Source organism: Rhinolophus hipposideros (assembly GCF_964194185.1).
Source record: "Rhinolophus hipposideros genome assembly, chromosome: 18".
NCBI classification, from domain to species: Eukaryota; Metazoa; Chordata; class Mammalia; order Chiroptera; family Rhinolophidae; genus Rhinolophus; species Rhinolophus hipposideros.
The window spans coordinates 22,165,431-22,192,966 of NC_138064.1; the positions used below are offsets into that span (position 1 = coordinate 22,165,431).

The window sequence follows — 27,536 nt, forward strand, 5'->3', positions numbered from 1 at the left end:
TCATTGTTAGATGGAGAAAGTCCTGTCTTAAGCATTGAGTACAGGCATGACCCTGAGATTACTTTCTTGGACTTCAGATAACAAGACAGACTAAACAATGGATTTTTGTAGCCATATCTCCGATGCTGACCTGTGGATGAAAATTAAATATAAAACCCTTTGTACTTAACCAGCACATCAGAATCCTGGCAATTAGCTAGCATACACTGGCCCCCTGGGCACACTTTCGCATTGGTAACTTCCTTCTTCTGAGCTAATAAATCTTTGTTACGTTATTGCCTAACCTGAAAGGTTCCTGCAGACGGCCTTGCAAAAGGGAAAACGACCACAAAATCAGAATCTCGGAATGGTGTGCAAAGTTTCCTGTGAAAGCTATCATTTTTTAAAATTGTGAACTAGGTAGATCTTTAGTTCCACTGAAACCTGTAGTGTTTCCAAGTGACAAGATGTCAAAGGACGTACTCCTGTTTCTGGTATGATATTCTTTGGGGATTAATTTTTTTAAGTTTAATCTCTCTTGGATCACATATGCCAGAACAAATTTACATTACTTCATACATGGTCTCTGGTTTACTCTAGCTCAGAACATGCAGTTAGTCAGCAAAGGGACACAGTTTTGCCAAAATTCAGAAGTGTATACTGTTTGAAATGGTTACAAATGTAATACATCAAAACAACAGAAATTTAATTTTTACTCATGAGAGTGATTTTATAGGAAAAAAGGCTTCCTTAAAATTCATGTGTTAGTTTAGTAATCCCCAAGTAATCATTTTAGGTCTTTTACTCACTTCTCCCTAGTCCAATAGTACTAAACTATCGAAAGAAACGCTAATAGGCTAAATCATTCAGGAAAAGCAAATGGTGCTGCAAGGAAAGTGGTGAAACCATGGCAACCAATTCACTACAAAGAATAGAGAGAATATGGAACCAAAAAAAATGAGGGGCCAATTATATTTTGAGAATATTGTGCTTAATAAATTAGCACCATAATAAAATATCAGAAATCATGGCTATCATTATTAGCAATAATTTAAAACAGCTACTAAAAGGCATGCTTTCAGAAATTTTAATAATTTTCCCAGCTTTTTTGCTTATTTTCTTTCTGTATCTTCAGGAAGCCATTAATCCCCGTTTTCTAAACTAATCTGAGCTGTAAACGATACACACGTCAGACATGTCACGTAAGTCTTTTGAAAACACTATGAGAAAATGAAGGTTTTCATTCAGGAGCAGTATAAAATGAGCCTGAGTAGGGCTAGTGAAATGAATCAGGTAAGATTCACCTTTAAGTCATAAATAAGATATCCATGTGTTCATTTGAAATTTAAAAAAAAAACAACTTCCTATCCACAGTTTGGTGCTTAAAAAAAACAAAACAGTCATCCTAGTCCCAATTCTATTATTTTAAACAACGTGACCTGATTGATTCCATATAGAAATCTCCTTGTAGAATATCTATATTTTGTGTCCTGAAAATCTTCAAATATTGCTCAAACCATCTTACAGCCTCAGGGAATTCACCAAAGGCACCAAATAGTTTAATGTTTATAGTAATTAGTTGGGGAAATTTCTTGTACTGAGACTTTTATTTGGCAACCTAACCTAATAGAGGGGTAATAGAAAACTGGTTTAACTGTAATTAAGATACACTTCTAAAATTACATTCTAAATATTCACTGAATTGGAACCCATTTTTTTCCATCGTGCTGAGTCTAAAAGCCTATAAATAATGAACAAATGTGATCTTTTCCTATAATTACATATTAGAAAAAAGGCAATGTGGTGAACACAGCAAAGCTTAGTCTTGAAATGATGACGAGGTCTTAAAGAAATCAGGAAGAAAGTAAAAGGACAAGTTTCTATTATGTTTGCTTTCAGGGCTGACCTATTGCTGAGAATACTAAAGTTATTACAGAATGAGTCAGATGGAAAACACAGGCAAACAGAAGAATATTAAGAATATAAGTACATGTTATTCTTTCATTGGCACTTAACTTTAAGGATAAAACATAAACACTGGACAGTGTGAAGTATCCCAAAAGATAATTTGTGAAATAAGTGATAGTATTTCTTTAAATAACAATCATAGAAGTTTCTCTGAAAACCCCCAAATTACCCAAACCCTAATTTTTCAAACCAATTATTCTATTTGGAGAAACTGTTACTGAATCAATTAGTATAAAAGATACGTACACAAATACTTGGACAGTGTGAAGTATCCCAAAAGATAATTTGTGAAATAAGTGTTAGTATTTCTTTAAATAACAATCATAGAAGTTTCTCTGAAAACCCCCAAATTACCCAAACCCTAATTTTTCAAACCAATTATTCTATTTGGAGAAACTGTTACCGAATCAATTAGTATAAAAGATACGTACACAAATACTTAAGGCAAATTTGGAATAATAGATCACAGAAATATTATTTTGATCCTTCAAGAAATATTCAATTATATGCACAAAAAAATTGAGGTCTTAGAAAATTACTTGTTACCATTTGACAGATGAGAAGATAATAAGCATAATAGTCCTTTCTTTTTGAGCATGTTTGTTTAACAGTGTTTTCTTCTGTGGATTCAAAATGTCAAAATCTATTATTTTTGCTTGTTAAAACTTCACAAACTTGGAAGTATCATATTACATGATATAAACCATGTGTTATGTTTACCATGTGTTATATTTACCAAGATAATATTGATATGTATTTATTGCTTTCATATTAAGTTATTATTCATTTGGCACTATCTCTCACAAAACATTTGCCATTTCAGTATACAGATAGCTAAATAATAAGATAGAAACCTCTAGTCATGGTCACAAGACAATCCACTTACAATGGATAAGGAAATAATGATATAATAGTTTTTAAAGGAGTAAAAGTAAAAACAATTATGAGAAGATGTTTCGCAAAACTTAAGTCAAAGTAAAGCTATCTCAGAAGGTGAGATTGTACTTTTAAAAGCCACTTGCACTCTCCAGGAGGATGACAGCTTCTAACAGCATCTCTGCTTGTTCAGGGCTCCACCCTAAGGAGTATGTTTGTCATGTAACAATATTGACTCTAGAGTCAGACTTCAACCGCTAAGGACACGTCTCCCTTAAGTATCTAAAACCCTTCTTTCATATATGGCTAACGTAGTTACTAGATCCAGATACACATTTTTTTAAATGATACCTATCTCCAACCTATCCAAACCCACTAGTAGCATATCACTTCAACGGAAAGTTCTAAGTATTTATGAGATTATTCACCTCAAATTCCCGAAGAATGATGTTAACGTTTCCTTTATAAATACCTATCATCAAAAAAGAGGAGAGTTCATGGAGAAATTACTTAACCACTTTGGATGTTGACACATTTCAAATGTCTTTTTATTCCCCATTTCCTATAAGGCCTACCTCCACCCGGGTCTAAAAGGATTTCAGAACGGGGCTTTTACTCAGGGAAAACAAGATTTGAATGGCGGTGAGACTAGGATTGCTTCCAGCTTAGTACAAGATATAAAATTTCTGATACCCAGGAAGAAATATTAGATCGTGCTATAAAACAAGTGCAGAGAGCGAAATGCCCATTTCCTAAGCTGTGGGCTCCTTGGGAATGGCTAAGCATGGAGACTTGAACACTCAAGGAAGAGTTTTTAACCTGCGTCTATGGATCCCTCAAAGGAATCCTTGGATTAGGTTCGGTATATAAATGAGCCCACTAAAATAATTGCAAAATTGTGTGTGTATGTGTGTGTGCACACGCATGCATGCACATTCTTTTTTCCTGGAGAGAACATTGATAGATTTCATCATCTAGACCATCTAACTTATTGTCCACATTATAATACTTTTGAAAGTGAAAGGGAATGTTCTCAATTTTTATGCTCAGCAACAGGCTTAAAATGAGACTTTGAGCAAAATGGAAGTATAAAGTGGCTACTTTATCTCTAACCCAAGAAGGTAATACACTATTGCACCAGAGAATTGGGCTTTTCATTATTTCAACTCACGAGCCATTCATGAAGCCTGACTTAAGGCAATTGATTATTATACAATCAGATGTACTCTCCAAGTGTCTGGGTACATACCAGGCCACCTTGGGAAGCCATCCAAATGCTTTTAAGCCTACTGGTTCTCTTCTCTACTCTTAAAACTTTCTCATCTGCATTTGATGCTTTTTGTTGACTTGTGCTTTGTAGTTCCTACTAAACTTGGATTTAGGGTATAGCATTGGCCTGGATGTTCTTGTACTTTTCTCTCTGATTCTTTTTGTGCTTTACTAGCACTTCTTTTCCTAAATGGATGAGTATTACCAAGGTGCAGTGCTGGGCCTTCTGCTCTACACTCCCTTGAGAAATACATCTACTTGTACAACTTTCAGTAGAATAGTTCTATTGATCTATTCTACTGAAAGTTGTACAAGTAGATGTGTTTCTCAAGGGAGTGTGTAGAGCAGATTCACAGCCTTGTATGTAGAGCTGGTTCACAGCCTTTGATTCATATCAGCATCCCAAACTAGATCCAGGAACCTTGGTCCACCTGAGGGGTAAGCTAATGAAGTTACTTAAATCCATAGTATTAAGACTTCTATGTGAAGTTGAGGAATAAGTTTTGAAAATATTAAACTAACCTTCATGTGTTTGTAACAGAATCTTATATTTTAGAGAATCTGAATATTAGTCTGTGACTCTAATTAAAAATGTGACTAGAATTACGATTTTAACTTAAAAAGTATATCTCACTGTTTGTGAGCAATATTTGTATGATTAATAAACTCAAATTACAATCTAGTAATTTTTTTATATAATATTTACAAGAATTGCTAACGTGCTTAGAAAGATTTTGCTAATGAAATTTGTAAATCCGCCCTCTTAAGGATAAGAGAATTAGATGTATTGGTATTAAATTTGTAAATGTAGTAAAAAATATTTAAGGGAATATTATTAACAAAGTTCGTAAAATGGGATAGTTGATCAATTGAGTTTAATCTGTTGAAATCGATTTAATTTAGGTGAACTTAAATCTTTATAAATTTATTTTAATTAAACATGAAGAAACAACTTGTAGACATCTGAGATACAACATTTTGTTTATAGTTAACAATACTGTATTGTACATTTTAAAATTTGTTTATAGGGTAGATCTCATGTTATCTGTTCTTACCACAATAAAAAGAGAGAGAGAGAAAGAGAGAGAGAGAGAGAGAGAGAGAGAGAGAGAGAGAGAGAGAGAGAAAGAAGCAAGTTAAAATATATTTCAATGTTATACCAGTCTACTGTGTCCAAAAGTATTTTGTATACTTTATATAAATAAACAAAATTTGTATATTTTGAAACTTAAACTTAGTAGACTTTGAAGAGAACTAGGTTTTAAAGTTTTACCTTTAATACACTGAATAGCAATTAAATCCCCCAAAATGGGAAACAATTACTTTTGTACACAAAAGCCCCCATTTTTAGACATTAAGATAAACTCAAATGGCATCAACTCTTCCTGTGTGTCAAACACTCATGCTATGTGGCTATTTCTCTAAACTAGAGTTTGGAGAGAGCTGATTTATTCAGCCATTTGGTTTATAGTTAGATATACAGTCGTCCCTCAGTATCTGCAGGGGATTGGTTCCAGGACCCTCCAGTAGATACCAAAATGGTGTAGTATTTGCATATAACCTACATACATCCTCCAGTATACTTTAAATCACCTCTTGATTACTTACAATACCTAATACAATGTAAATGCTATGTAAATAGTTGTTACACTATATTGTTTAGGGAATAATGACAAGACAAAATATCTGTACATGTTCAGTACAGAAGCAACTATCATAGGTCTAACTACATGGTACACATCAGCAACAACATTTTTAAAAAATATTTTCCATCTGTGGTTGGTTGAATCCACGAATGTAGATCCTGTAAACAGAGAAAGTCGACTATATGTTTTTGAAAAGGCTCTTTTATAGGCAAAATCCTTGAGTGCTTAGAACCTATTCTCATTTTCCTCTTCATAAGGCTGATCATTATTCAGTTTGAGAGGTTAACAATTGCTTACAGTTTATGTCTTTACTTCTTGACATCAGAGAGCAGCTTGGTAGACTGAAAGGAATATTGAATTTATTATCACAATTATGGGGGATGTTAGGTCCTCTTTGTACTTTTAACAGTTTTGTGTCTCTGGGCCAATTAAGTCCACCCATTTGAGTTTATTTATTTTTAAAAGAAAATTATGATGTCTTTGGAGGTCCTTATGATGATAAATGAATTTTTTCAATATGTATTGAAAGTTTAAGCCTTACAATAGGCTATGATTCTGCTGTCACAGAGTTAACAGATTTAATAGTAGTTAATAGAGTAAACAGACTGGGACCTAAATGATTGTAATACAGAGAAGCAAATGAAACATTCTGTAATAATAACTAATATTTTTGAGTGCTGACTATGAGCTATGTACCATTCTAAGTACTTCACCTCTATCATCTTATATAATCTTCCACAGATCCTATAAAGTAGGTCATACTATCCCTACTTTACAAGTAGGGTAGTTTGAAGAGGTTAGAATAGTATGTAATAATCATAAAGTTAGATGTAAACTCAAACCAATCTGAATCAACACCTTAGCGTCTTAACCACCAGGCAAGCCTTCCTTTTGAGAGTGAAGTTTAAACTTAGAATGGTATTCAAGGACCCAGGCAAACAGCCCCCAAATGTATTTCCAAAATCTATTTATAAGTTTCCCAGATGGTTCTCACTCCAGCTAGGCTAGTCCCATTAAATATCCGACAAACATATTTTGCAAATTCTATATCATTCTCTTCAACTGGAAATTTTGCTTTCTACTATCAATTGGAGCATTCTAATGTATAGCAATCTCTACCTCCTCTGAGAAACAGTAACAGCTGAAGTCTATACCACTTATCTGTCCCTTATAGCATACTGTTCTCATAGTAGATGGTTAATTTTTAGTGTGGTTCTATTTTAATTCTTCAGTCAGATTGTAAGTAACCTCAGAGCAGGAACAATGTCTTCAACTTCTCTGTACTTTCCCAAGGCATGACTTACCAACCTGAATTGCAAATTATTCTGGTAGGTGTCTGGCTACCTCAGTAACTGACCATGTCTTTTTCATCTTCATATCTTTAATGCCTAGCATAATATTTAGGTTCAATGGATATTTCGCGAGGGACAAAATGAGTGAAAAAATGAAATAATATTCTGAGTACCCAGCACGGTTAGGTACTCAATATTTGCTAATTATTATTACTATGTCTTTAAATTTTACTCAAACATAGGAGATAACCTACTTTAAAATCTGCTTGAATAAAAGCCTCTAAAATCACAGGGACACAAATATATAAAACACAAAGCTATAGCACCCACTTAATTAGGCTATTGTCAGAGTCATTTGTACCAAGCTTAGTTTCACAACCAATCATTATTTTATATATCACAATTTCAAACCCTACTCAGAGAAAAAAATTAACCAAAAATATCTGCTTGATAATGACGGATCTGTACAATAGCAGGCAAATCTCAATCAAATCACATGACATCCCTATTAAAAGTAGTGATGCTTAACAACCTACAAGAAAAACTTGCACCATCTACAAAACCCTCGTTGCTTTACACTGAGACAGGTATCTGTGCCAAAGATGCCACAGGCACCATGACGTGTGTAGGGTATGTTCTAATAATTACTTCTTCCCTGCCGTACCTTAGCCGCTAAGGGAAATACTGGGATTTTACCAACACACGAGTAGGTCCAGGACTATAATAGGAGAATTATACCATCATGATTAATTACGACATGCCAGAGATGTTTTTAATTACTAAATGTTATGGGCTGAGCTGTTCTCCCCAAAAGATACATGTTGAAATCCTAACCCCAAGTACCTTAAAGTATGACTGTATTTGGAGATATGGTCTTTAAAGAGGTAATTAAGTTAACATAAATCATTCAATATTTTGGGAAACCTACTCCAAGACGACCGGTATCCTTACAAGAAAAGGAAATTAGGACACAGATAAGTACAGAGGGAATACCATGTGAAGACAGAAGGAGAAGAAGGCAGATACAAGTGAAGGAGAGAGACCTCAGAAGAGAAGCCTCAGACTTCAAACTTGCAGATACCTTGATCTCAGACTTCCAGCTTCCAGAATTGTGAGACACTAAATGTCTGTTGTCTAAGCGACCCAGTCTCTGATACTTTCTTACAGCAGACTTTGCACACTAATATACCAAGTCCTTTCTCATTTCTTAATTCATTAATATCCAATTTAATACTTGACAATCATGTATGGTAATATTTCCCCATTTTATATTAATAGTTAGGGAAACTGACTTCAGAGATGTTAAATGCTGTCCGTGAGAACATCCAGTGAGCAAGCACCAGAACTCAGATTAGAATCTCGTGCCCTCAGAACTCTCAGCAGGTGGTGGGTGACTGGACCCCCGGCTTTGATCCCAGCAGTGACCTAAACTTGTTATGGGACCTTCAGAGTCATTCATTTTTTTTAACGTCTTTGTTTTTTTCATCTGCAAGATGAAGGGGTTGAATATTATAACAATTGAAGAGACTAAGGGTCTGTATAAAAGCCTTTCCAGTTTTAGAAATTTAGCTCAAATCATTGTTTCCAAACTCCTAAAGAAATTATCTCTGGAAACTCATTTAGATTAAAAGAAAATTCAATATTTTGGGAAATCACTTACTATTTTCCCCACAGCAATCATCTCTATCAAAAAATACATATATTTAAAAATGCTTTAAAATATGTATTGTGAGTTTCACTGACTTACAAAAAGTAATTTTTATAGGGCTTGCATCTCACTAGTTAATTTTTCTTTTAAGATTTCTCCATTGTGAGCTTTTAAGAATTGCACATAGCTTCATGAACAAAACACAAGACTGAATTTTTTTTTAACAGGAAATCTGAGTTCAGGCTTAAATTCTTTAGTGAATAATTACATAATCTTGAGTGGGGGGTGGGGGAAAAAGAAAAAAGAAAAGCCGTTGCAGACCTCAGTTTCTAGGTCTGAGAAATGGAATAAATGGCTTCCTGCATGCCTAGCTGGAAAGTTTGCCATTAAATGAGAGAGTATCTGTGAAATACCTTGGTACTCTTAGGAGGGAAGTTGCTGCATATATTTGGCAGCAAAGTAATTAATAAAAACTCATTGTTTTGGGGTGTTTTTTTAATTAACTCCCACAGTTTTGAAATATATGAGTGCTTCATTTGTATGTTGTTCATACATATAGTGAATGTATATCCTGTTTGCCAGGAAGAGGGAAGTATATCATGGAAAATAATTTGTACTAAAAGGAGACTAGCAAGTTATATGACTGTAGGGGTCGGAATTGTGAATCATCTCTTGTGCGTTTTTAACTAAGTAAAGGCGGTCTGCTCAAGGGAGAGAAAAAAAAATCTACAAACCACACACTCCATCCAATCACGTAAAGACAAATCAGCCGTCAGGCAAATCAAATGTCTTCCTTTAAAGCTTACCTGGATTTGGCATTCTGCCCATCTTTTCCAAATCCTTTAACAATATACTTTCACAAAGAGTTAAAAATCATGTATACTGAGAAGCATACCCTTTACAACATTATTATCTAAAAAAACAAGGAAATCTTTAGCCCAGGGAAGACAATTGCTTGGGAAAAGCAAAGTTCCTCTCTGAGTTTGTAACATGTAAATAGGAGATTAGTGGGTGGGATTGAGGTGTGCTCCGGTGCATAAATAGAAGCTGGGCTGAGCTAGCACACTTGGAACCTTGGAAACAACGAGGCATCTGACTCACACAGACAGGTGAGTGGGGAAAGCCAGGTAAGGCCCCTGACAATAGTGGTGGAAGGGCACTCACTAGCGTCAGCTTTAGCCTCTGATTACTGTGTAAAGTTGCAGGCAATCAACAGTCAGAGAAGTGAAGTAAAAGTAGTTTCAAGGGCAATGAGATGGGATTTGGAGAGAAAATAAATGGAATTCTCAACAAAGGTTTACTAGGACTTTTCTTTGCCCAGAGCTAGCAGAGTGCTATCTATATTCCTGAACTGGTTCAAGGTAAAGCTTTCTCTCTTAGAAAACAAGAATAGATGAACTCCAAATGTTTTCAAGCCTGGGACAGGGCCCAGGGTCTCCTGTCACCATGCACTAGTCACCACCGAAGGCTCTGCTTCTCTCCCACTGCCTAAAGCAAAGAACTGGGAAACCTCAGCTCAGAGTGCCCACTTGGAATTGCAGTTCAGAATATGATGGCAAATCGGAAAAACAGAGAAAGTTCCCTTTCTCTGTCTGGCGTAAAGATATCCTTGTTGCATCTTCAATCTTTCAATTCATGGGACAGACTCTAAGAGGAGAGATATGGGTGCTTTACCGATACATTTATGACCAGGGAAACCAACACCTCCTGCAATTTCACTCCTTGCCAAAGAGAAGAATACAGAGATGGAGTGACCAGTAAAAAATGCTGGCGAGAGGGAGGGAGGGAGGGAGGAAAGGAGGGAGGGAGGGAAAGAGAGAGAGAGAGAGGGAAGAGAGGGGAGAGAGGGAGAGAGGGAGAGAGGGAAGCACCAAACTCAGTATCTTCCACAGCTGGCATTCCATTTTGAGGTGGTTTAAGCAGGAAGTTTGCAGAGCAGAGTCTATTCACATTATGAAAACTCAATAGAGTGAATCTCAGAAAGCCCACAGCACAGCAGGATGTTTGTACAGGAGTTATATTAGGCTTTGTTGAATCATCATGCCATAAAACATGTGTTAATATATCAATAGTTCCAACCTATAAGCTGTGGAGCTACTGCAAGTGCTCTTAATCGCCTCTTTCACAGCAAGAATTGTCAATGGACTAAATAGGTAAAATGTTTCGATTATGTTTTACAACTATTTTTTTTAAATATACATAGATGCTGTTGCTGTAATTAAAATACAAAAGCAAACATTTGTTCATAAATTCAAAGTAGCTATTTGCCATGATGTTTCTGAATCAACCACACAAAAGTTCTTGTTTTTTTAACATTAAAAATAAACCTCTGTACTAAGAGGGCTGGGAATTGTTGACTTGTAGTACACTTGAGTTGTTTCTGCAAAACACTTAGATACAAAAATTGTTATTGGCATTTCCACATCTTTATCGGTTAGAAAATGAAGAAAGCGTATCCTTGCTTTTCGTTTTTGTCTGTCTGAGTAAGACATTCTGTGGCTACGTACTATGGCTTGGACAGTAATTGGATAGTTTAATACAAGGCATCATCTGGATTTGGTGATTTAGCCAACCCTTTTTTAAAATCAGCTAACACTTAGCAAAGGGTCCCACTCAAGCTATCAGAACATGGGAAACTTTTCCCCTTGAAACTACCAAGCATTGGTAGTCCATCCTGCTTCCTTTGCAGAGTTTAATTCAAAACCCATGTTAATACTAGACATTTATTTTTAAGCAATTTCAGTCTTTGGCTTTACTAAAATCCCAAGTCTCCAGCTTTGCATGTTATGGCCCCGGTTAAACAGTGATTTTCCAGTGCAGCTCACTTTGCTAGCTAGCTCTCTCCCTCAGTCATTCATGGATCTTATCTTGCGATTCACATTCCTGTTTCTTAAGAATTAACTGTGGAATACTGGAAAAGAAAAAAAGAGACACCCATGGGGTTGCTTTCTCTGCATTACGGATCCCACAGAATACTTTTGTGCACACAAGTGCATGCCCACAACTGCCTACCTATAGAGGCCCACAGAGTGTCAAAGAATTGTTGCAGAAGGAGCTTGAATGACATATTTTAGTCAATTCAGAACTAACACATAGAGTTTGAGCTAATGTTACACTGGGGAAAAGTTATGTGGGTGCAAGTTTTCAGTTAAGTGACAAACATGGCAGGTTTTAAATTAAATGAGGAACCATTTTACTCAGATCTTTTTCTTCACTGGTAATGTCCCCATTTTAACAGAAGGCTAAAGAAATATGTACGTTTAGGGTAATTGTTTCAGGATGGGAAAATGGGAACCAGCATTGCAAAAGGGCAAGATCCAGGAGCCGTGGTTCTGCACCCATCCCATAAATCTTCCTCTCTGAATTTCAGTTTCATTTATAAAATGAAGCACTGCAGAGGTAGGAAAAGAGGAAATAACCCATAAGGTGCCTTCCAGTACTAAGCACTTTAAAATATGAAATTTAAATATAAATTCCCTTAGCTATAAGAGTGTATACATCTACTTATTTTCTTAAAATATATCTGTATCTATTTCTATATTATAGATTTCTATGGAGAGCTACATCAGTATATTTATGCCTGTATAGATATATATTGATAGATAGATCGACACTATGTATTCTTCAGAAAATTCTGTGGAATTTTTCATGTTTTCAAACGAGATTGCATGTTTTCAACATCAGCCAAGCCTCAATTTCTGTTGTATCCCATGGCTGTGATCCAATCTGAAGATTTTGAAGACCGCTAATTCCCTTATTTTGACTTTTTGATTATTTGTTTTCCACATCAGATTTGCCATGGAGAAGATTTCACTGTCAACATTCTTACTCCTTGTGGCTCTCTCCTACACTCTGGCTAAAGATACCACAGTCAAACCGGGTGCTAAGAAGAACACAAAGGACTCTCCACCCAAACTGCCCCAGACCCTCTCCAGAGGTAGGAGCCAGCTTCTCATCAGCTTCCAATGCTACTAAATTGGGAAACTGAGACTTGTGTGCTGAATATATTTTTGTACGTGTTCCTTCTAGATTTATCAAAATGTATAATTATTTCTACTTTCTGTAGAGGTTTTTCTTCTTTAATATCAAATATTATTTATCCCAGTCTTTTTCATTGCTTTTCAACAGCTTTGAATCTGAAATTATGATAGCTTTACATACACTGGTTCATTTTGTTCCAGGTTGGGGGGATCAACTCATCTGGACTCAGACATATGAAGAAGCTTTATACAAATCCAAGACAAGGTAAAGACAAGGGTAACACAGAGCTCAAAGCTCTCAAGAGCACCATCTAGTGATAGTTAGCTATACATGAAATTCTATTATTAAAAATTATCCAATCTCTTTCTCTTAAAGCAACAAACCCCTGATGATTATTCATCACTTGGATGAATGTCCACACAGCCAAGGTAATTTATTCTTCTAAATATAACTTCCTTTATATGCTTCTAGCTTTAGGGACAAGGTTCAGATGATTCATCTTTATATCCTTAGTACCTAACACAGTTGAATAAAACATAGTATTTCATGTCGTAAAAAAGTATTTTAAAGTTCCCATGCTTAGTTTCAAGTTCTGTTGTCGCTGTCTTCAAATTCTTTATGATTTTTGAACAAGAGGCTCCATATTTTTTATTTTGCACTGGGGTCCCTATATTACGTTGGTCCTGCTCAAATCCAAGCACTTCCTATTATCTCATTGCTACTTGCCCTGGTCCAAACCAAGATCACGTCTTGTCAAGAACACCTGAACAGCCACCTACCTGGTCACCACATAATCAGTTCTCCATACAAACGGCCATAATCAGGTTGTTAAACATAAATCAGATCCTTTCATTCATGTGCTCTAGTGGCTCCTCATCACAGGTAAAATTGCTGCCGAATTCCTGGCCTCTGGCTCCTTCCTTTCTTACCACTTTCCCCTTGTCTTATCTCTACTCCATCTAGCCTGTCCTTTGTGCTTTTCCTCCAACATCTGAGCTCATCTGTGCCTCAGGACTATTACTCTTACAGTCCCCTCGCCTCCTGTGACCTACCCCCAAAATCTCAGAATGGATCACTCTGTCACTTCAATGTCATCTCCTCGGAGAGGTCTACCCTGACTACTCTGTATCTCTTAAATCTCTTGCTTTGCTTTATTTTTTTATTCCAAGAACATATCTCCACCTGAAATTATTAGACACATATTTGTTTACTTGTTTATGATATCTCCCACACAAGCATTTGAGATCTAGGAAGAAAGCACATTACATTTTTTTTCTCACTGCTCTACCTCCAGGGCATAAAACGGTGCCTATCACAGAGTAGCCACTCAATATATATGGACTGAAAAAAATGTATGGATGGATGGATGGATGGATGGATGGATGGATGGATGGATGGATGGATGAGTGAATGGCAAGAAGCAAAGGCAGTCAATGGCCTAGATATTACTTCGCTAATCATTAGCTGAAAGGGCAAAATTGAATATTGTGTTAAAAATACATTTTTAAATAAAAATATATTTTAAGTTCAACTGAAAATATAATGGAAAACAATGGTTTTAACTGGTGAGGAGATGGATGCTTAACGATTTTTCTTTATATTATAGCTCTAAAGAAAGTGTTTGCTGAAAATAAAGAAATCCAGAAATTGGCAGAGCAGTTTGTCCTCCTCAATCTAGTTGTAAGTTTACTTTTTATCATCACTGACATTTCTCCACGGATCATTATTTGAAAGGGATGATTCATTTTTCCCATATGTCCTAATCATACTGCATGAACTGGGATCTGTTCCAAATATCTTACCTCAAAGCCTGGAGAGAAAAAAATGATACTTTATTAATAACCTATCTTTCATGCTAATGTTTTTATTTAGTAATTAATTTAGGTTGTCTGAAAAATAACTCTCCTGTGGCTGGGATTCTCTCCGTTGCTGTCATAATTGGAAGGTTTCTGTCTTTTTGCAAATTACTTCCTGTGCCCCTTCCTGCAGTCCTGGCTATTCCATATCATTCTTAGTGTTTGTCTCCTCTCTCTCTGGAAGAGACAGGTCTCTGGCAGTTCAAATATAATCATGCCATCGTCCTTTTAGCCTCATGCATTCTCACTCACTTCACCATCACCACCTCTCCTGATGTTCAAGCTTTCTGCCTTACTCTACTGTAACCCTTGGGTCAGCCCCTCCCCCCTTGCCACCCCAACCCCCTCTCATACTCACAGATTGACAGGTTGGCTTCTTCAAAGAGCATCTACACCAATAGTTCTTCCTCACCTCTCCTCCACAGGCTCATTTTCTTCCTACCCCTAGTATTAGTGACTTGGTAAATCTCTACTTGACCTACTTCTCTTTTATGTAGTTTATACCCTCTATGGACGTCATCTACATCTGCTTTGAATCAATATCCACACAGTAATAATTCCCACATCTTACATAAACATGCAACAACATCCAACTTGTGCATACAACCATGCTTCAGATCGCCCACAATTAGCTTACACTCAACATGTTCAACACTGAATTTATCAGATTTTTCCAGGCTTTTCAAATAGCTCTTCTTTCTTTATTCCCTATTTCACTGAACGTGTTATTCTTGATTTTACTCACCTCCTCTCTTCCAGCAATTAAGAAGCCCTGTGGTTCTTTTAAATACTTTTGTTGTTGGTCACTTCTCTGTAAACTGAGGACCACGAGAATTGTTCACTTTGCCTAGTGTACTGCAGTGGCAGTTTAACTAAATGGCTCCCTGCCTACCAGATAAATACCATCTAATCCCACATGGCCGTCAAGATAATCACTCTGAAGACCAAAATGAGATCATGATACCTCTTCTAACATTCCTCCACTGGTTCTTATCTTTATGAACAAATGCAAACACTGCAGCAGGGTTTGCAAAGTCACACGTGAGCTGGCCCTGGAAGCAGCTCTCCAGCATCTTCTCTCACCACCTCATGCATCCCAATATTTTAGCCCTTTCCAAACACTGGGTCATATCAGAAAAGTGGTTTGCATTTCTCCTTTGCCTAATTTCTCTTCTAGACTTTTTATTTTAAATATGAAAATAAAAAGTCACTCCTCTGCCTGGAGTGACCTCCTTTTCCATGTAACTGACTTCTATTTATAAGATTCCTCTTTACCCACTTCATAAAGTCCTAATCAAACTTGCATACTAGATTCCATGTCCTCCTCTGGGTACCCATGGCATCTGCGTATCCTCCATCATGACAGTTCGGCCACTGAATCCCCTGTATTTATTTTCCTACCTGTATCTACCAATAGACTGTACACCTATGAGAGAGAAGTGCTATATATTGCTAAATAAACAAACTCTTACATAAAAATTTGGTAAGTGGATGATAGATGAATGCTCAGGATAGTCCTATTTCTGATATTTCTCAAAAAATTACTTCTGCTTTTTTCACTGATTTATTTCTTCCTACCTCATACAAGATGTCTTCCCCAAAGACGTTATAGTATAACTATAACTCTTCCTTCTAGAACATTTTTGCTCTTTATCCCATACATTCAGCTCTTTATTTCCTGTTATGCGTCACATCCTGCACTGAGTTATTATTTCATGCATATACCTTGTCTCTCCGTCTATAGTATAAGCTCTTTGTGGAACAGGTGTGCCTTACAGTATCTTCAGATGCTTACCCCAGTAATGAACACATTTTTGTATTAACAAGTTTGAAAATAACTACAGAGTAAACAAACTAAAAGCTGCTTTTTTTTTTTTTTTAATCTTAGTATGAAACAACTGACAAACACCTTTCTCCTGATGGCCAATATGTCCCCAGGATTATGTTTGTTGGTAAGTAAAAGTAACAATGAGATGAAACACACTCTTATAATTACACAAGTGCTGCTGTAATTCTTCGCCTGTCTTTCCCCATCCTCATCTGCCACTCTACCGTGGCCAATGCCACCACAAAGCTCTAGTGAAGGGTACAATATTCCTTTAACTTTCACAAAACATTTTCATCAGAAAGTGTGATCTTCTAGCTATTTCCACAGATGCCATTTTTTCTCATATGCTAATCTTAACTTTTCATCTTCTGCCAGAAATACATCTGAAAAGGAAGCACCCCGTTAAGTGTGTACATGTATTAATCATTTTCCTAAATACACCAGGTCTATGAATTCATATTTTTAATTTGGCAAACTTTCAATCTGTGTGTTGGATTTTTGTTTCTGACATTGCTGATACTTATTTTAGGAAAATTAGGAATACGAATGGGGGGGGGAATCAAAGAAGCTGTTTCTTCCTGCCATTGGTACTTTTCATATGTTGTTGCCTGCGCTGGAAAACTTTTTCTGCTTCCCCCTCTGCAACTTCTCGTCACCTAATTAACTCCCCAGTCATCACTGTCTTTCACTAACCTGGCCGAAGCCCCACTATGTGCTTTTGTGGCACAATGTTTCTTTCAATGGTTGTCCTTTCCTCAGTTATAATTTTACATTTATTAGTGATTGTTTAATAAATACTTTCCCCATGGGGTTATAAACCCCAGGTGTATCTATTTCTGCTCACCATCAAATTTTCAGCATTACCCTGTGGTAGGCTCACAATACATATTTCTTAAATGACTGAACTAATTGAGTTTGGCTTTAAACAAAATCACATTGATTTAAAGACAGTCAATAATCAAATCCATCACATAAAAGAGCTCACCCTAATCAAGCAGTTTACCTATGTAATCCCTCCGAGTTCATATTACATGTACCAAACGGCAGAGAAAAAGCAAAGGAAGAAAAGGAGGTCGGCTGAACTAGAGCTTTATCGATTTGGGTTTGTTAGGATTTAGAAAATTTAGAATGCTTGAAATTGAAAGAGACTACTAGGTCATCCAGTCTTACCTTGTGCAGGAATTCTGTTCACAGTATTCCCATCTAAGGGCATGTTTTCCCACGTTTGGTCCCTTCAGTCCTAAGAACCAACTCCAACTCTGCTGCAGCTTCTCTCCAGCTCAGTAGTTCTCCATGCTGCCTGCACATTGGAATCACCTGGAAGATTTTTAGAGTCAAGCCGTTCAGGCCACACCTCAAATTAAATCACAATCTCTGGGGTTGGAATGCAGGCATGAGTATTTTCTAAAGCTCTCCAGGTGATTCCATTGGGCAGCCAGGGTTGTGAACCAATGGTTGGGCATTTAAAAGCCTTTATGTTAATTTACTATCTAGACCAAGTATTGGTATCTTCTGCACCAAGCAGTAGCAGGTCTTGTCTTTGTTGAACAAAAGAATGTCTGCTTCATGTAATTTCTGTTGCTCCTAGTCCAATATTCTGAAATGGCAGAGATTATCCAAATACTGGTGACAGACTTTGCAAACATGCAGGTGCTTCTCCCGCATTCACTTCACCTAGTTTCAGAACATGCACCTTAGGCTCCTTCAATCACAAGGTAAGGTTTCTAGACCTCTGTGCATTCCCAGTACTACCTACCTCCCTTTTGGATGCCTACCTTATTTTAAAAATACCTTTCTGTCCCATTGATAACGTCAAGTTAAATATAAAACATGAAAAATCAGATTTAAGCAATACATAAAGGATGATTCCTAAGTCTCTATTTTCAAAATGCAGCTAGTTAACAATAAGTGAAAAATAAAAAGGAACTGTGGGGACAGAGCCCCAGAAAGCAGTTTCCAGGCTCTCAGCCTCATGTGGAGAGGTGCTGGCTCAGATAGTGGATGGCCGTCAGCTGTGGCTGGTTGGCCATCAGCTGTAGCCGGTTGGCCATCAGCTGTAGCCATTAAGCCATTGGTCACTGATATAACTGCCGCGGCTACGGAGGGGAGCCGAGGAGAGTAAAGGAGGAGACTGAAGGAGAGTAAGGAGAGTGGAGGAGAGTTGGTCGGTTGGCAGCAAAGCAGACAGCAGGTCGCATGTCATGTAAACCCAGCCTCCAGTGAGACCATAGTGGTTTGACTTCCCTACCTCTGGCTCCGTGGGTGTTCCTTTTTGGCCTCACCATGTCCTGCGTTCTTATGCGGGGAGCGGGAGCTGAGACTCTGCCTGCCAACCCCCACGACAGGGACCCCACGTGCTTATTTGACCTTTGCTGCTCTTAAGGGCTTACGTTCTTTTATTTATTAAAAAAAAAAAAAATTAAGAATAAACCATTGGGTTTTGAACACTACCTAGCATTGGGTGTGGGTTTCAAATCATTTGGTAGCTCTTGGTAACACATTTCAGTTACATATCATTTCAAAAGTTTAAAATATTCCATAGTAGAGAACGCCAATGTTTTCAAACCAAAACACTTCCCCAATAAGATACATCATCCTGTTTTCAGGTTGCTATAGAGCAGCAGGGTTTGTAACCTCTTCCACAAATAACCATGCGCAGCTGTTGTCCTCGCCCAGCCCCTCCTTGGGTCCTGATGGCCAGAGGCTGGGTTGCAGCGCAGATGGAGTGGAATGGCATCCGACAGACACATGCTGTGTTCCTTTGATAGGACATGGAAAAACACGTGATCTTCATCAAACAAGAGGTTACCTGGAAACACAGCACTCCATTCCCTTTTGCTTTTCTTTGTAGACCCATCCCTGACAGTTAGAGCCGACATCACTGGAAGATACTCAAATCGTCTCTATGCCTATGAGCCTTCGGACGCAGCTCTACGTAAGTGTTACCTCCTTTGAACATCTCCATCGCGCGGTGTGGGAAATAGAGGTCACGCCAGAGACTCATTCGTTCTCTAACTAGGGTCGTCCTCAGGCAAATCACATTCACTTTGATCTCTTTTTTTCTTTAAATCTCAATCGAAGATGGAATTATTCAGATTAAGTATCTTTTTCTGGAAATGATGGTATTACCTGCTTTTCAGGTTTTCTCCTAGGCACACTAACAGACAAGTCCTTCTACCACAGAATTTACGATAGTTGTAGTAATCTGCATGCGTTGTTAAATATTTTTTCCCAAATAATGAAAGTAAAATAATTTAATCCAGCTTGTTGAAGTTAAAATCAAGTTCAATTTGAAAGATCAGTAGTAAAGATGGCTGCAAATTGTTGCCAAGACACTTCCCCTGGGGTTGCTATAAAATGGGGAGGGGGGAACAAAGAAACAAAGGGCGGTGGGACTCAAGGCAGATGAGGTACCTTGATGGGAGATTGTACTTACTTGTCTCATGGTTAATTAGTCCTTTTGGGAAGAAAACTGGGTTTTGTCCTAAGAACCAATTCTGCTCAATGACTACTGGCTCCTAGAACTACATTGACCAATATATTAGCCATTAGCCACATGTAGCTGTTTACTATTAACATTACTTATACTTTAAAATTCAGTTCCTCAGTCACACTAACCACATTTCAAGTACTCATCGCCAAGGCACTGAATTATTTTTCGTCATCACAGAAATTCCCATCGAGGGGCACTGACCTAGAACCTTATATGGGGAAGGATTTTGAGGCTGTGTCTTGGTGGCAGAAAGATAATCACGGTCCATTAGAAATGCCTCAGATGGGTGCTGGGAAGACCAGGGGAAGCATAGTCCAAGTATTGACCATTCCCAAGATAACAACACATACAGTATCTTAATAAGACTTTGGACTCTTTAAAGGTAAATACCCTGCATAGGCAATACCATAGTGCCTTGTAGAAAAAGCATTTAATAGATATTGGAAAAGAACTGAATTATAACAGAAGCCATTAATTTTAGAAAAAAATTTACAATACTATTGCCAACTATTCACCCTCTGATAAAATAGCACCCCATTAAGCAACAGTCTTCAAGTCTGGGGGTTTACTATATCTGTTAATATAATTTTTGGTCACGTCTTGACTCATTAACTTTTCCCCCCATTAGTGCTCGACAACATGAAGAAAGCTCTCAAGTTGCTGAAGACTGAATTGTAGAGCAAAAACAAAATTTGCAAGCTCTTCACTCTGTTAGGCCTTGCGACTTGGAACCAGAGATTTCAGAAAACTCTGGAGAAGGCAGAAGCACTGGTGACCATGCTGATAGATTATGGTTTAATGTTACAACAGCTGTGTTTTTTTTTAATTTGGTTTCAAGTATGCATATACGAAAACATTGTATACTACCATAGTGAACCAAACTTTTTAAAAAAATAAATCCTTTTGAGGGTGTTCAAACTGTTATCTTTTTTCCCCCAAGTTGGTCTTTCACAGAAAACCTCTTTGGTTCATTCACTTTTGGATACAAAATGTTCAAAGAGGGGACAAGACAAAACTAGTTCAAGCAATGAAGACCAAGTTCTCATTGCAGTTCACTATAATTTCTCACTGGGTGACTAAAAGATATTAGCTTTATCAACAGCCGTTTCAAACAGCATATGCTTTAGTGTGAAAGAATAGGTAGAAGAATGGCACCGCAAGAAAATCAGGTACCTAAGTTGAAGACAACCCCTTCCCACCCTGGCCTAAAACTCCTATGTATGTCCACACCTTAATTTCGTAACTCTAGTTAGATCTTGCCCAGCTGAATGCTCTCACAGAAAGGCTCTGGCAGATAGCTTCCCCCTTAAGAAGAATAATTTTGTGGAAAGGTCATTCAAAGAACATCGGCACTCATGAACATACACTAAAGAAATCCTGAGACATAGTCTTATGTTTGGTCTCTCAAGGTGTTAAGAGTCCTGGCCTGGAATCAATTCAGTTGAATTGTTCCCATCTTCTTCATTAAAATGTGACTGGGAGAAGAGCAAAGGGCAGTGCTATCTGGTCTATTAGGTAGAGATCAGAGGTCACTAGTTATCTGGAAAAGTTGAGAAAGAGCATAGCATCAGATAGGGAAGCAGCTTTAGCCACTTTAACTCTTTATTCTGCCTGACAAAAATTAGAACTCTTAATTTCTTCACTACATATTGAGCAATTTCACATTCATGATTATATGGAATTCTTTTTATTACTCAGCCTCCACTAACTGCTTTGGCCCCGGAATGGCTGTGGTGGTCTGTACAATACTTTGCGCATTGATTATTTATTGCTTGTCTTGAATAACTTTTTTTTAGATAGATCTTTTTCTGAATAGATCCTTTGGCATCATTAACTTTTCCAGGGCAGATAATATATTTTAAATACTTTTCTCTTTCACAGTAGATTGACAAGAGCTATTCACGAATAGGTTCTAAGTATATATTGTTGATTTAACGACATAAAAATCCTCAGCAAAAGTATCACCAGAGGAATTGGGCTTCCTTCTCATAAGTCAGTAGCTTACATGTGCTTAAAAAAGTAAAATATTCCATTTAGAAAGTTCTCTGAGGAACTTTCCTCTGGGAGGAAAAAATATTTTTCACATGTATAAACAAATATTTTTAATGACAGCTTCTAAGATCTTCGTCTATCATACAGCAAAATGTTTCATTTTTATTGGGTTAATGTGAAATAAGATTAAGTTCTTGAAATTTATTGAGTGACAAAACTGTTTTGACAATACATATAATTTTGGAAATATCGAGAAATCTCTGTGAAGTCAAATGTCAAGGTTCAAGGAAAATGAGTCTCAGAAAAGTGTTAAACACAGAGCAAAAGTCATTTAAAAAAAAAAAAAAAGTTTGACATTGATCCAGTCTCAACTTCTGAGGATTTGTCCTAAAAAAAACATTCCGGAGAAAGAGTTCTGTGAAGATGCCAGTGGCAATGCTATTTAAACATACCTGCCCCCAAAATTGGCCATCGCCAAATATGATTACGTAGTTTATCAACTGAAAGCAAGGGAAAGGTATTTGTACTCTCATGTTCATAGCAGCACTATTCACAATAGCCAGGAGTCTTTGGAAGCCACCCAAATACCCACTGATGAATGGATAAACAAAAGGTGATATATACAGACAATGGAATACTATTCATCCTTTAAAAGGAAGGAAATTCTGATACATGCGACAATATAGATGAACCTTGAAGACATTATGGTAAGTGAAATAAACCCGTCTCAAAGGGACAAATACTGTGTGATTCTGTGGGGTACCTAGGGTAGTCAAATTCATAGAGACAGAAAGCAGACTGGGGGTTGCCAAGATCTGAGAAGAGGGAGGGGAAAAGGGAGTTACTGTTTAACAGGTACAGATTTTCAGTTTGGGATGATGAAAAAGTTCTGGAAATGGATGGTGGTGATGGCTGTGGAACAATGTGAATCTACTTAATGACAATGAATTATACAGATAAAAATAGTTACAGTGACAAGTTTTATGTTATGTATGTTTTACCACATTAACATTTTTTAAAATCAGTTTTATTTGAGGCCCCCATAGCTTAGGGGGAAAGAGAACCAACTTTTTAAAACATTGGTAATGTAAATCATCTGTAAGAGTCATTTACATGGGTGATCAACATGTTTGCTTAAACCATATTTACCTGTTTTAGAGCCAGTCTTCTTCAAATGACCGATTATGACCATCGATCTCTGCTTTGGTGTTTCGCTTGTTTTGTGCAATCCGTAATCCGAAGTAGCTACTGAGTCCTTATATTTAGTAATCCCTGGCAAGAATGGGAGCTGGGGGGAGAACAGAAAAAAACCCTAAGGCAGAAACAGAACTTGCTTCACTGCCTCACCAAAGAGGCAGACTTCAAAGTCCAAATAAAGTCACCCTAACTTATTAAATAGCCACTTGTCAAGCGATGACCTCATCTACTTGTAAAAAGCAAGATCTGAAAGTAAGCAAAAGTAGTTTCACCCTCCAAATGCTATCCAAGTCCACTCTTTGACATAACCTGTGTATTTTAAGTCACAGGCAACTCCCTCAAGCCCTTACTTGAAAATGAATTCCAACAGCTGGTTTTCCTGAGGAGAGTAGATGAGAAGTAGCCTCGTACATGGCAGGAGGGTCTGATTTTCCCCTTTTCTAGTCTCCAAAGGTATTTCAATGACTACAGTTGCCAGGACTGTGATATGACATTCCAGAAAAACTTCAACACACAGGGCTGTTTCTCTCTCTCTCTCTCTCTCTCTCTCTCTCTCTCTGGGGTAGGGTGGAGGGCACTGCTGGTTGCTTCCTTAAAATGGTTTAGAAAACATTCACTAACACATATTGTAATTGTAGTTGGCGTAGAGGGCCAGGAGTAAAAATTAACTGCCAGCCCCAAATATACCAAGTGCAGAATAACTGTACACAAATTCCTTCAATTTCCCAGAAACCTGGAAAGCAGTCTTTAACTTTATCGTCATCTCTAATAAAACAACTGACATGTGAATGATCCTATTTGTCTGATCACAATGCCTGAAAGTGTTTTTCTCCTATGAAATATACTACACAAAAATGTGATTCTAACTTTTCAGTACCAGCTAAAAAGTAGTTTCATATATTTACTCGGTGCATTTTCAAAAAGAGGAATAAACTAACGGGGTTACACAAATATTTAAGAAAATTATAGGAGGAGGCTTTGGCTTAAGGAAACTAAGAACTAAAAGCCACACCCTGGTTTCTTTCCTCTTTCTGAAAGGTTCCATTCAGCAACATATTACTTAGGTTGAACATGCAAAACTGGTTTTCATACCAAACTTGTTGCTGCTTAGAAAACAAGACTATCTGGGAGGAATTTATGCCACATGCATGGAGATTTTAGAAATTACAATCTAATATTTTCCCTTGGTATGAGCATTATACTCTCTAACTAAAATTTCACCTTTAACATCAAGGCTGGGCGAATGTTTCAAGAAATATTCTTCTAAGTAGAACATGTAAACAGGGACCAAGAGAAATTTATAAAAGTAGCCATTTCTTTTTTAAAATAAATGCTAGGTTTAGAAGAAAAGGAGCTCCAGGGTTTTGAGTTGGCTTGGGATTAGCCTGACCTCCCCATGCTCACCAGCAGCCATTTGGGATTCAGGATAGACCTATTCAGAGGCCTTTCCAGCAAGTGTAATAATACGCTATGGAATGGAAACTGTATCTCTGTACCCAGACACAGAGATCTCAGGAGACCTCCTACCGCTGGAGAACCTTTAGATCTGCCTGAGGGAACAGAAAGCTTAACCTAACAAGGCTGTGCTTGATACTTAAAAATAGAGAGGGTACCAAAAATATGTCTACACATAAAAGGGAAAAATATTAAAATTGTAATACTCAATATATACAAAAGATGAATACAAGTCACGTTTTACTTCTGTAATTATAAGAGGTGCTCAAAGTGGTTACCATCAGCATCCAGACACTTCCAATTCCAGCGAACTACTGCTTGAGCAACACTGACCAAAGTGTCCACTTGTATACTTTTTTTTGGCACCCTAGTATGTTACTTCTTGAGTGGCTAATCACCAGCTATTGCCCACTCTTACAATGCTATAGTTTATAGCCCTAAAGATGCATGCCTCCAAAGCTTTGATTTGTAATTAGGTGGACCCAAATAAAGGCCATTGCAATTAGAGCACAGACCAAGGCTATGGGTTGGTTCTTGCTGCCACTGCCCTTTCCACATATAATCCTTTGTACCAAGAAAAGTATATTAGAAGATTCCAGAAACTCCGGTGAAGTCCAAAATATCGCAAAGCAAATAGGGAAGAAAACAAACAAAATGCCTTAAAGGAAGATAAGAGTTCAAAAGTCTCACTTCCTCTATGCGTCACTCACAATTTCATTTTATGTATAAGTGGGAACTGTGTTAGGGTTGTCCAGAACTCAACATAACATTGAAGGATAGCACAATATGCTACCCAAGAATATACCTCTTAGGCATAAAGATTCTTTTGAGCTGATTATTTCTGAGAAACAGCACACACAGGAGAAGCTCTGAAACAAGAATAGAAGTTTACCCTTAAGTAAGGGAAATTCACATTTTTAAAGGGAATCTCCATTTGTAGGCTGTCTCCTTCTCTGTATGACGGGAAGGTGGACTCTAAATCACAAGACACTTAACAATGTAAAAGTCACTGAATAACTCTACATAATAAACCTTACCTATGTTTACTGCGCTGTTCCTGGTAACCACTCCTTCACTGGCGCACGCATGCGCACACACACACCCTTTCTTTTGTCTCTGGCTAAAGATGGTATTTAAGATGGTAGCGTGGGTCATCTAGGGAAGTTACTCAATTTTTCTGGGTATCTCCTATGTATACGTGAGGTATGCATGTGGATAAACTTGTTTTTCTCTTGTTAATCTGTCTTTTATTACGCAGGGTCTCAGCTGAACTCAGAACAGTAGAGGGAAAGTTATTTTTCCTCCCCTACAACATCACGGGAATGTCACAATTTAGTTTTCTTGAAAGATTAGCCGTCTTCCAGTCATGGAAGCGACACACACACACACACACACACACACACACACACACACAAAACTCTAAAATTCTATAGATCAATCACTTACCATCTTTCTTGGTCTAAAACCCATCAAGAAAATTACCAATAAAATACCATATATACTACATAGAATTCAAGACAAGAAATTAGGGATTTTCGGTAACAGGAAGAACTTACCTATTTTTCCCCAAATAAATATGAATAACTTCTCTTTTAAAAACAATTCTCACTATGGAGAAAATATTAAACTAAAACACTTTAAGAAAGGATTTTGGGATGACTATCAGTAGACATTAGTGTTGGAAATTCATTTCCATGGGTGGATTATACACTAAAATATCAATACTCAGCTTTGGTTCAAAGAGAACCCAAATTAAAAAAAAAAAAAAAAAAAACAAAGTCAACTTAATTCATGTATCAACTCTCCCATTAGTTTTTTTTAATTCAAATACTCATACATGAAGAAAGGTTTCCATCCTTTAATTTTTTAACATAATATACAAGACCACAATACTATTTCAATTTCAAATGATGGGAATTCACATTCAAATATGCTTGTATTTGACAATTTGCTGTTACAATACTGAGAAATTTCATGAAAAAGGTATTTGACAATTTGTAAGATAATCAAATATCTTTTTGCTACGTGGGCCAATGCAATAATAGTAGCCTGTTTAAAAATGCAGTCTTGGATTTCAAATTATTATAAAATATCAACATTATATAGATACACTTTCTGAATTTCTCAAACTCATTCCATTTTGAAGGCTGAAGGCCCATGTGACACATGAGAAGATTCATGAGACCATTTCCTTTGCACTTACCTATGAAAATCAAAAACTAAACCACACTTTCCTAAAGACATAGCTATTTCTAGAATACATTAGTGTAATAAAAGACTACTGGAACTAAATTATAACTTTTATGTTAACAATTTTCACCACAATACATACCTCCTCAAAAGACAAAAAATAAAATAAAATAAAATAAAAAGGGAATTTAGATTTCCCATTCTGAACTTAACACAATATTAATAGAATCTTATACTTACTGGCTTTAATAAACTTGAATTCTTTTTTTCCCTGTAGGAAAGTAATCTACACAGCACAGTGCTACATACAATTAATTATTCCAGTGAGATGTATACTTAGATTCACAATAAGATCGACAGCATAGTGCCATACAAAGTTGTTCTGCAGTTAAAATGCTAAGAAAGGCCACAGAGGATAGTACTAGACACTGAGAATACAGTAGATTACAGGGACAACTGAGGTTCAGAGGAGACCACAAGTTTCCTTTTTTTTTTTTTTTTCAGCAACGGGGAAAAATAATAGAGAAACGTAAGAGTAAAAATATATAACTCCACTGTCAATCATGTAATTTTCCAGACGCTGGTTCCTTAAACAAGCAAATTAGCATAACTTCAAGTTAACTGTGAACACCACCAGACTATGAAAAACATTTCCTTGTTATCTCATCAAAGGAATGCACTAGGATTAGCACGAGGATCTTTCTGGTTTCTGTATCTGTAGGTCAGCCAAACGCCCAGGATCTGAAATGGAAAAAAAGAAAGGGGAAGAAAGAAAAAGTCACCATCATATATTTATTCGGTTTACAATAATCTGGAACCTCTGAAGCATTTTGCATTATTTGTTCAACGAGGAAAAGATTTCTTCT

At 37.0% G+C, this 27,536-nt stretch overlaps 2 protein-coding genes across 2 annotated transcripts in view; one reads left to right on the plus strand and one right to left on the minus strand.

The window, feature by feature from the left end:
* The first annotated feature begins 9,748 nt into the window (after positions 1-9,748).
* Positions 9,749-20,751, plus strand: AGR2 (anterior gradient 2, protein disulphide isomerase family member). The gene is made up of 8 exons (XM_081079366.1): positions 9,749-9,787; positions 12,470-12,615; positions 12,860-12,923; positions 13,035-13,087; positions 14,266-14,339; positions 16,404-16,467; positions 19,195-19,278; positions 20,465-20,751. Exons 2-8 carry the CDS (start codon positions 12,477-12,479, stop codon positions 20,512-20,514), a joined length of 528 nt encoding a protein of 175 aa, XP_080935492.1. The 5' UTR covers positions 9,749-9,787; positions 12,470-12,476; the 3' UTR covers positions 20,515-20,751.
* Positions 20,752-26,276: 5,525 nt separating this feature from the next.
* Positions 26,277-27,536, minus strand: part of TSPAN13 (tetraspanin 13) — a 34,747-nt gene continuing 33,487 nt past the window's right edge. Inside the window, exon 6 of the mRNA XM_081079167.1 lies at positions 26,277-27,411. Coding sequence (XP_080935293.1) covers positions 27,337-27,411 — 75 coding nt within the window. The 3' untranslated portion in view covers positions 26,277-27,336. The remainder of the gene's footprint in view (positions 27,412-27,536) is intronic.

Excerpts from the sequence above, each read along its gene's own strand:
- AGR2 (XM_081079366.1), top strand. The coding sequence starts at position 12,477 with ATGGAGAAGATTTCACTGTCAACATTCTTACTCCTTGTGGCTCTCTCC. Across the intron at positions 12,616-12,859 it reads GCCCCAGACCCTCTCCAGAG|GTTGGGGGGATCAACTCATC; the intron begins GTAGGAGCCAGC and ends ATTTTGTTCCAG. Across the intron at positions 13,088-14,265 it reads TGAATGTCCACACAGCCAAG|CTCTAAAGAAAGTGTTTGCT; the intron begins GTAATTTATTCT and ends TTTATATTATAG.